The sequence below is a fragment of the Camelina sativa genome, chromosome 11 (genome assembly GCF_000633955.1).
Source record: "Camelina sativa cultivar DH55 chromosome 11, Cs, whole genome shotgun sequence".
Taxonomy (NCBI): Eukaryota; Viridiplantae; Streptophyta; class Magnoliopsida; order Brassicales; family Brassicaceae; genus Camelina; species Camelina sativa.
Window position 1 is genome coordinate 15,312,943 of NC_025695.1, and position 10,090 is coordinate 15,323,032.

At 34.7% G+C, this 10,090-nt stretch overlaps 2 protein-coding genes across 2 annotated transcripts; both read left to right on the forward strand.

Moving 5' to 3' along the window:
• Window positions 5,631–7,771, forward strand: LOC104723453 (putative 57 kDa heat shock protein). The gene is made up of 8 exons (XM_019232503.1): window positions 5,631–5,795; window positions 5,926–6,276; window positions 6,382–6,420; window positions 6,553–6,582; window positions 6,733–6,756; window positions 6,873–6,902; window positions 7,020–7,043; window positions 7,284–7,771. The coding sequence occupies exons 1-8, from the start codon at window positions 5,753–5,755 to the stop codon at window positions 7,601–7,603; spliced, it is 861 nt and encodes a 286-aa protein (XP_019088048.1). The 5' UTR covers window positions 5,631–5,752; the 3' UTR covers window positions 7,604–7,771.
• Window positions 8,068–9,734, forward strand: LOC104723454 (putative 57 kDa heat shock protein). The gene is made up of 5 exons (XM_010441830.2): window positions 8,068–8,221; window positions 8,386–8,760; window positions 8,866–8,892; window positions 9,000–9,053; window positions 9,231–9,734. The coding sequence occupies exons 1-5, from the start codon at window positions 8,185–8,187 to the stop codon at window positions 9,554–9,556; spliced, it is 819 nt and encodes a 272-aa protein (XP_010440132.1). The 5' UTR covers window positions 8,068–8,184; the 3' UTR covers window positions 9,557–9,734.

Below are 10,090 nucleotides of genomic sequence, written 5' to 3' on the forward strand. Positions count from 1 at the left end.
AATTTTAACTGATAAAAGAAAAATCAATTAATCCGCTCCCATACACTGTTACTTTAAAATTTAAATACGATATAGTCAATTTTTGTTTGGATAGACCTTTTTGATCATGATATATATAGCTAGTATACAATAAGAGTTATCTTATTATTATAGATAAGGCTTAGTGATGAACCATATTCGCGTTTATATATAGCATAACATTATGATTGATCGTTCATATATCGTAGACAATGCAATAGTGCCTTTCCCCAATTTTTTTTTTATTATTATTTTTTTCCATAAGATATGTAGTAACTTTCTTAGGGAAAAATCTTATATAACAAGAAAAGGTTTTTTTAAACTTTGTTTGAGATGATGACATCTGGCGTTTTATATAGCTGACATATGTTCTTATATTATTTTTAATTTAGAATTTATTATACACAAATGTTTAAGATCTATTTCTAATTAAATATGATCATAATTGTCAACTTAATTCCTTAGTAATTAAAAAATTTGCCTAACAAACAAACAAATGAAATCTGAACTTGCAGCCCTTATGTTTCTCTGTCTCCCATACGGTATTTAAATTGAAGCTCGAATTTAGTTTTAGTTTTGCATTCTGCTTTTGAAAACGTAACGTATTGCCATCAAAGTAAAATAAGTAATTTGATAATTGCTTTCTTATTTATTTCTAATTAAATATTAGTAATCTATTTTCCATAAAATTATACAATATAATTCAATCTCTGATTATTTTTATTATTATTATAATCTATTTCCCTCACTACTAGGAATCAACACCCCACACACTAACTACAATTTTAAAAATAGTAAAACCTTAAAAAATTGCTCTCTACTCTACTTTAAAGTCACTCTCTAACGATGACCACCAGTAAAAATAGGATTGTTTTAGGGAAGCTCCATACTTTAGAAGAAACAATCTTTTACTCAGCTTTAAATGTCTTTTTCTAGACAAAAATGTAAATCAACTACCTAATCCACACCACACACTGTATATTAAAAATTTCCACTCTAACTAATTTTTTTTCTTGCTTTCATGCATGCAACTCGCCTATCTAAGTTCGAAGATCTGTTGATTCGGGAAAAGCAGTATCTCTCTTTGAGAAAAATTTGCCATTGAAACACATGCCAAACTTCTTACACTCTAGGCAGACTATTTATATTTGAATGCAACATCATCAACCCACATATATTTTTAACTCCAACAATTCTGCTAAAGGTATTATATTTCATATACATCTGGTTAATTCTGTATTTGTTTTTTCCCCATTCTCCCACATGTAATATATATTGCTTCCAATTAAATCAATTTTTGTCTTAATTTTCACATCAATTTTTCCTAATATTCTTACAATAATTTTCTAAAATGAACAACAATCTTATAGTCTTTAATATTTTCCCTAGTAACTATTTCAAGGCAAGTAATGTCCCGTCAATTTTAGTTGACAACATTTATTTAGACCCAAAAGATTTGTACGTGATTAACCAAATAGAGACTTACGTTAGACAACAAGGATGGAGGCCATGTAATATGACCAATTTTTATTTTATTTTTACTACTATTACTTAAAACAAATTTTTAAGGAACAATTTGTTTTTGGTGTAAAGCAAAAGTGGTTGAAGTTGTGTATTGTGCAATGGGTGGCATTACATTGTTGAACCATCACATGTCACATTTTCCTCCATCCGAAGCTGTGGGAATACTCCGGTGTGTTGTTTTCAGTGAGTCCGGAGTGTGGCAATCCATTGTTTCATAGTTCTTTTCATATGTTTTTTATTTTATTTTGTGTACGTACTAACTATTTGAAGGTATTATTCAAACTGAAGAAACAACGTTCTGCCAGATATTAAAATAAAAAACATATGTAATTTAAATTTTGTTGTTCAAAAAAAAAGAAAATGTAATTCATATTTAATTTTAAATTTTAGTTTTGCCTTCACTCACTCAACAGGAAAAACAAAGATGAAGGTGATTTTGCCCTTATCAATGTCGAAGAAAGAACTCCCCAAAAGGTGATTATCTCTAAGACAATATCTCTTCTAAAGTTAGGAACTTCCCGATAATGGATGAACCGAACAACGATACTATTGTTACCGGTGTTTTGTTGTTCGTTGGAGATTGAATCGAAGATAGAATAGAAAATAAATGTTTTAGTTTTCACAATAGTCTGAAAGAGGATGTGTTTGTATGGTAATAGGTTGTTTTTAGAAAACTAAACTTTATAAAATGTTTGAGCCTTTAAGAAGGAGAAGGGATTGAAATCAAATATTAATGATCATAAATTCGCAAGTATTTCAAAATAATAATTTTTAAAATGAGAAGTAATATAAACAAAATTGAAAATTGAGGAAAATAGTGGGTATAAGGCAATGCATAAAATGATGGTATTATTTCAAATCAAAACATAACTGATTATGTTCATAATTTATTCTGAAATTCCTAATATGAAAACTTCTAAATTTTATGTAATTCAAAAATACCAAAACGTTTGAAATAATTACTGAGAATCGAACTAAAAATTATAGATAGATCAAAACCATATCATAATCTTACGTAATTTTCCAGAAAGTAAGCTCAAAATTTTAATTTTATATAAACAATTTTTTAAAAAATATAAACTAATTTACTTAAATAATACCTACCTACCATCTTACTTAAATTTGATTCCGTTTGTGCCTGTGAAAATTATAGAAGATTCAAACACATAAATTAAACCCAAGAATTCAAACCTATAAATTTAATTAAATGTTGGTAAATCATCTAGAGGGGATGTGTTAGAGACTTAATCAAATTTAAGTTCCAAGATGAAACCAATCACAGACTGATATAAGGTGGCTTTAGATTTTTGGGGGTTGCATATGTTTCTAATTAAAGAATGAAGGATATGTAGATGGGGTTTTTTTTTTTTGGTTTTTTGGGCCTGTAGTTAATTAGGTCTAAACTATAGTTAATTAGGTCCAAACAAAAAAATACAGGTGTCAGAAATATAGTAAGCCAAATGTCATCTCCTTAGCAAAAGTTGAGAAAAACCTTTTCATTTTTTTTTATTAGTTAGAGAGGAAGTTTTTAATATACAGTAGGTGAGATAGGTGTGGTGTGGATTAAAACCACCACCCCACACACTAACTAGGCTTTTAAAAATGTTACAACCTAAAAAACCTGCTATTTACTATACTCTTGAGTTACTTTCTTATTTATTTCCAATTAATATTAGTAATCTGTTTTCCATAAAATTATAATTCAATAGAATTCAATTTCTGATTAATTTTATTATTATTATAATTTCTCTTCCTCAATCTACTGGGAATCAACATCCCCACCCCACACACTAACTACGCTTTTAAAAATGTTACAACCTAAAAAATTGCTCTATACTCTACTCTAGAGTTCCTCTCTAACTATGACCACCGGTAAAAATATGATTGTTTTTGGGAAGCTCCATACTTTAGAAGAAACAATCTCTTACTCAGCTTTAAATGTCTCTTTCTAGACGAAAATGTAAATCAACTACCTAATCCACACCATACCTATCTCATCTACTGTATATTAAAAACTTCCTCTCTATCAAAATATTTATTCACTAAGTAAATAAAAGCCACTAAATGGGGTTTGATTGGGTTTTAACATTACTGGTCTAATGTTGACAGGAAATACAACAACAAAAGTAAAACAACTTCTGATGTTGGGAGAAACCAGCAGGCAAAGGGAAGAAAATCACTTGTTGTTTCATCTGCAAAGGAAAGACTTATACAAGCCACATAAAAAGAAGACAATACAAATTTCAAATTTCACCGTATATGTATTACAAATTAATAGCATCCCAAAACAACACATTCTAATTGTAGAATAGAGAGATATTTTAATCTTTTCTACATTTCGTTATTTAATAAAGTAAACAAGACTAATTAAACATCAAGGTTTGCTTTTAGTAATGGTGTGACACCCCAGTTTCAGAGACTTGTGGAAAGGTTTAAAAGACTTGATTTGGCCACCTATGTCACCAAAGTGCACTTATTTTTTTGGTCAAGGGTCCTGAGAGAACTCCACAGTTAAGCGTGCTTATGCTGGAGTAGTCTCAGGATGAGTGACCTTCCGGAAAGTGATTGTAGGGATGGTAACAAGTCTTTAAAGCCTCTCAGATGTAGCAAACCAGCCGTCATATATGGATGGGCTCATGAGCCTAATGAGAAGACGTGAGGCCCATTAAGGATGGTGGGCCCATGGAATGGGATTGGACGTGGGGCCCACTAAGAGGTGGCGTTCGGGCCGTTACAAGAGGTATCAGAGCCGAACCCAGATAAGTGTAGAGTCGAGGGTGACGGTTTTGATGAGCAACGAGGACGTTGCGATCTGTTAGTAGGGGTGAATTGTGACACCCCGGTTTCAGCGACTAGCGGAGAGGTTTAAAAAAATTGATTTGGCCACCTATGTCACTAAAGTGAGCTTATCTTTTCGGTCAAGGGTCCTGAGAGAACTCCACAATTAAGCGTGCTTATGGTGGAGTAGTGTGAGGATAGGTGACTTTCCGGGAAGTGACTGTCGGAACTGTGCGAGTGAGGATAAAACACAAAAAAAAGATCATGTGGTTATTTGTAGGGACGGTAACAAGTCTTTAAAGCCGACGAATATGAATGGGTTCACAGATCTAATGAGAAGACGTGAGGCCCATTAAAAAAAGTGGACCTATAGACTGGATTGGACATGAGGTCCACTAAGAGGTGGCAGTCGGGATGTTACAACTAAAATATCTGTTGGAGTTTTTTTTCAATAATTCAATATATGGGATTTGATTGTAAAACAAAAATAAAAATAAATTCATGGGTGGTTGTAGCACGGAAGCACGGAGTAACCTCTAATAAAATAATAAACTTAACTATACATACATACACCCATTGTTTATCTGCACGTAGACTGAGACCAAAATACCCACTAAAGACAACCGCAAAAGGAATAAATTATAAAAATGTAAATTATTGCATCACGCTTCCCAAATTTTATCCTCTAAATAAAGTTTATTTGACAGGTTGCTTCTAACTTTATCCAAAGTTCAAGGACGTAGCAGAAATTTTGGTCCATCTTTGATCGATGTACAATAACCATAAATAAGACCATTATTATTAATTTACTTTATACTAAGTGTACATTAAACATATATTAGTCAAGTGTTTCTTCTTCTTATGTCAGTGAAGATTAGTGGTATAGGATTATATTATAATCATGTGACACACTAAACTCTGATCGATATTTAATTGAACAACTGTGGTATATATTGTGTACATTATATTGTTGCAAATTGCAAATTACCGCTCATGACCAACTTGTTTGTTTTTTGTTTTTTTTTGTCTGTCGTCGTCTTATTAAAGAAACTTTACCTTTCACAGTATACGGACCATATATGTTATTGAAAACGAAACATTTTAATGATTTTGTTTTGTTTTGTTTTTTTTTTTTGTTTTTTGAATATACTGAAATCAGTCAAAATAAAATAAAATGATAAATTGAAAATTTTGGCAAATACGATTAAGACACGCGTGTAGGAATAGAGAGAGAGAGTTTGTCGTTTATCACCTGGCCCCACCCCGTACCCCTCTCTCTCTCACAAAGCTTCATTTAGCTTCTTCGCCTTCTTTTAAAACCTCCAAAAACCCTAGAAAGACCAGAGAGAGAGAGAGAGAGATGAGAGGGAAGAAAGACAGATCTCAATAAGCAAAAAAAAAACCCCTAAAAAGATCTTCAGCCGCCGTAACCATGCCGATCTTGTACATGCTTCCGATGCCTCAATCTCTTCAAAGTATGGATCTTTAAAACATAACAGATTCTCATTTTTTTCATCGTTTCTTTAATAATAATGAAATCTTTGATCTTTTGTCGACTGATACGTTTCTATTTCTGTTTTTGGCGTTTGTTTGTGTGGTGTGTAGAGGGGTATTACGCATCGAACAATCCATACCAAGCGAGCGGACCAAAAGGGTTCATTGAGTTCAAGTACTTGAAAGAGACCCCTGATCTGTACGTGAAGCTTGATTTCCCAGGAGTCAAGGAAGATACTGTTCTCGTCCGTCTCGTACCGTCGGAGAAAACTGTTGTCGTCACCGGAGATGCACCGAAGGAGAGCCCACACGATTCTTCTCACCGCAAGTACGGTACCGCCACGGGACTCATCTGTGACTGCTGCGTTATCAGTAAGTTCCAGGCTTTTGTCGAAAACGGTGTCGTTAGACTCATCCTCACCAAGAAGAAGACCGATCTTCATGGTTTTGCCTTCTGTACCTGTAAGTGATCTTCATTACTCTCTTCAAATTGTGTCTTTTGTTTTTGGTGAAATTACTCATCCTCACAAACATTAATTTTTGTTTTGGTATTTGTTAATTTTTTAGTTAGAGGTGCAAAGATGCCTACTGATATTCATTCCCTTGGTATGTAATGTCTCCTTTATAACTTTAAAAATCTTTTGATTATTTTCTGATCATACTTGTCATTATCGATCTCTATCGTTTGTTTTATTCATGTGATGTATGTTTTATCTTTCATATGATGACTTTTGGCAGCTTCCATCAGTCGTGACTATAATCCAGAAGGTATAATTCCTATTCTTTTCTGGTTAATAGATATCAGAGAAGATGTCTTTATCATTTGAGAGCCTCTTTAACTAGAAATGAGTCTTTGGTTATTTTATATAGTAATGTACATATCTGACATTTTTCATGGGTTGATTCCAATTGTTGCAGACGCAGATGGCCATCCTTCTGGTGGTATGTACACATTATACGTTTGACTACATATCTTTTCTTTTTTTTTTTAATGATTTCTTTGACTAGTTTTTCTGAAATTTCATCTTTATGTTGTTTGTTTGTTTGTAATCTTGCAGCTGATCATCGCCGTGGACTTGACCCAGAAGGTATATTTTATTAGATATTATTCTCATCTTGTTGTAAATTAGCGGCCTAATTAAAGACAACTTGGTTGGTTATATAAAGTTATAAACTAATGAACATCATTGATTGTTTCATTGTAGGTTCCGGTGGCACTGACCCTCTTGGTACGAACTTATAACTCTCTCCATTGTGACATAATTTCTAAATATATTTGGTTCATTAAGTTAAGAGTATGATGAATCGTATGCCTAGTATATATCATATCAAATGCATGAACGTAACGTGTGTATTTTCTCGTATATATCACACATAGTATATCAATTACTCTATTACTAAAACAAAAGACTTAAGAGAGAGGGTTATTTATTGATTATATATGTTTTGTGTTACATCAAAATGGACAGATCCGGCGCACGCGGGTTGGAACATACTACCACACCCGTCAGTGTTGGGGGGATCCAAGAGTACTGTCGAGCCAAAGCAGCTCCCGAACGGTGGTCTGTTTATCCGTATCGACATGCCTGGTGTTCCCGCCAACAGCGTGGCGGTGGTAATTGACGGGGACAGTGTTGTCACCGTCATAGGACGAGCTCCTGCGACAATGCACGACTCATGTGGGCGTAATTACTTAGGCAAAGTCGCCCTTGTCCCTAGAGGATATGACGGCCGTCGGATCGAGATAAACGCCAAGCTTGGTGTCGTCCGTCTCGTTATCCCTCCCTAGTAATTTAAAAATTCATCGCATCTTTAATAGTACTAATTAAGATCATCAATGCTTTGCTTTTGGAGTTGTCTTGTTTGAAGTTCCAATGGACCATCTCATGCCTCTGTTTGACTTTGCTTTTGGATTCCCGAATATTAGTAATATATAATTAAGACCTTCATGATAATATTCACTCGTATAGTATGTCTTATGCCTGTTATAATTTCTTAAGAAATTTGCTTATATATATACTTTCAAGTTACAATTTCGCTAATTAGTAATAATTATATCTAATGTACACGAATCTGACGTCGACCGTAGTTAACAAATGCTGTAAAACGTAAGAAAGTTAATTTCACAAAAGGAGGACAATGCGTGTCTAACTAGTATTGGTTGAAAATCACAAAACAAGAAAAGAGACGCGTGTCCCATTTAGTGTTTTGGTCGTGTTCTACACACCAGACTACTTTCTACACCGTCTACTTCCTTCCCTCTCATAAAGATATCCCAAAAATCCCAGAGAGAGAGAGAGATCAGAGAGAAGAAAACCCTAATCTTAAAGTAACTAGCTAAGCTATAAATCTCTCACTCGACGCTGAATCATGGTCGCCCCTGTTGATCCTGTACCTCAATCTCCAGGTATGATCTTCTAACCAAGTTAACCTCAAAATCTCATCACTTACATTTTGCTCTTTTACACATCAAAGATTCCTCCTTTTTGTTTTTTTTTTTTCTGGATAAAGTTCTCATTTTTTTGTTTGTTTGTTGTTGTTGTTGGGTGTTGATTGGTGGGTGGGTTTTAGATGGGTTTTACGCAATCAACAACCCGTTTCTAGAAAGTGGACCAAAAGGGTTGATGGAGTTTAAGACGTTGGAGAACGAAGACACCTTCATCAGGTTTGATCTTCCCGGTGTTCCACAAGATGGTGTGATAGTTTTCATTGACGAGTCCAAAAAAGCTGTAACGATCTACGCCTATGCACCCAAGGAGAACATCCACGACGGCTCTCACCGGAGCTACGGTATAACCTTTAAACCGAAACTCAAAGTCGGCCGTACGAAGACCCAACTCGTCTGTAAATGCCATGATATCTCCGGCTTCACTTCCCACATGTCCGATGGTGTTCTCCGGCTTATCCTCACCAAGACCCACATTGCTACTCAAGGCCCTTGCTTCTGTATATATTTATCAAACCCTTTCTTTTTATATAAATGTTTATTATATATTATTGTTATTTAATTCGATAATCTGATGGAAAATTAATGAATTTTGTTATCTATAGCGCTTCTTGGTGGCTCAGACAGAGAAGGTAATTTTTTTATTCAGTTCGGTCTGTTGTTTTCAATAACTTTCCATAATTTGGTAGGTTTCATACACAAACATATACTCTCTTTTATTTGCGGTATGTATATGTAGGTAGCTATTGCACGGCTCGTCGTCACGGCTTTCTCCCTGGCACGGATCCTAATGGTATTAAATCTCATATTCCCCCTTCTGCAAGCTTATATATATGTTATACTTATAAAAAATTAGAATTGTTAGTATAGATAGATCTAGACTAAGATCTTTGCATTTAAGTATAGTGACTAGTTTGGTTGTTCTAAAAGGGAATCTTTGTTGTTGTGGATATATATGTATGTGGAGCAGACCCCAACTTAACTGGTCCGATATTGATGCCACACGCTGGTGTGAACGAAGGATCGCCGATGGCCTATGAGTCGAAGCTGCTCCCAAACGGCAAACTATATGTGCGTGTAGACATGCCTGGCGTTCCAAAAGAGAACTTCAATGTCTCTGTCACGAATGGGAGAGTGAAGGTGACTGGTGAAGCTCCTGCTCGTGGCCACGACTCTGCTAGCCGTTTCTACTCTGGTGACGTGGCTGTGCTCTCCGCTCCTGTTGACCTTCCTAGCCGTCGGGTCAAAACCATTGCCAAGAACGGTGTGCTTCGCCTCCTCATCCCTTCAGTTTGATGATTTCATGATGAGACTTTGTGTTTGTTATATCTGACGTCTTTCATCTGGAATGGACCCTTTTTCCCCGGTAATATGTCGGGTTATGTTTTATGAGTACTTTGCATGATGTCCCAACGACAGAAACTTATTTTGTCTAACGCTCTACTCTTTATTGAGTCACTCTAAATTGTTATCAGTTTCCAAATGTCTCTATATTGAATTGCAAAGGCTTTTTATAGAAATCTTGTCAACTTATATAATTAAGTCTTTGAGGAGGTACCAATGGGATAAGTTAGCTACCAAAACAGTTCTCCAACCCCAGTTTTGAAAGAAGTAAATTATACCCACATAGAGTTCCAACTTTCAGGGTTAACCGTTTGGTTCAGTCAAACCAAACCAAAATTAAATAACTGAGAACGAACCGATTGTAATTATTATAGTGCTGTACAGTACCAAGCACTTGATCCTCTTCTTTGATGAAACATACATTAGTGTCAAGAAGCGTCACGCATTGTTTTGGGTGAGTTGTATTTTTTTTTTTTTTTTTTGGTT

Coding starts and splice junctions, on each gene's coding strand:
- LOC104723454 (XM_010441830.2), top strand. CDS start 8,185: ATGGTCGCCCCTGTTGATCCTGTACCTCAATCTCCAG. Junction 8,761..8,865: donor TACTCAAGGCCCTTGCTTCT/GTATATATTTAT, acceptor TGTTATCTATAG/CGCTTCTTGGTGGCTCAGAC. Junction 8,893..8,999: donor TGGTGGCTCAGACAGAGAAG/GTAATTTTTTTA, acceptor ATGTATATGTAG/GTAGCTATTGCACGGCTCGT.
- LOC104723453 (XM_019232503.1), top strand. CDS start 5,753: ATGCCGATCTTGTACATGCTTCCGATGCCTCAATCTCTTCAAA. Junction 6,421..6,552: donor TACTGATATTCATTCCCTTG/GTATGTAATGTC, acceptor GACTTTTGGCAG/CTTCCATCAGTCGTGACTAT. Junction 6,903..7,019: donor CCGTGGACTTGACCCAGAAG/GTATATTTTATT, acceptor GTTTCATTGTAG/GTTCCGGTGGCACTGACCCT.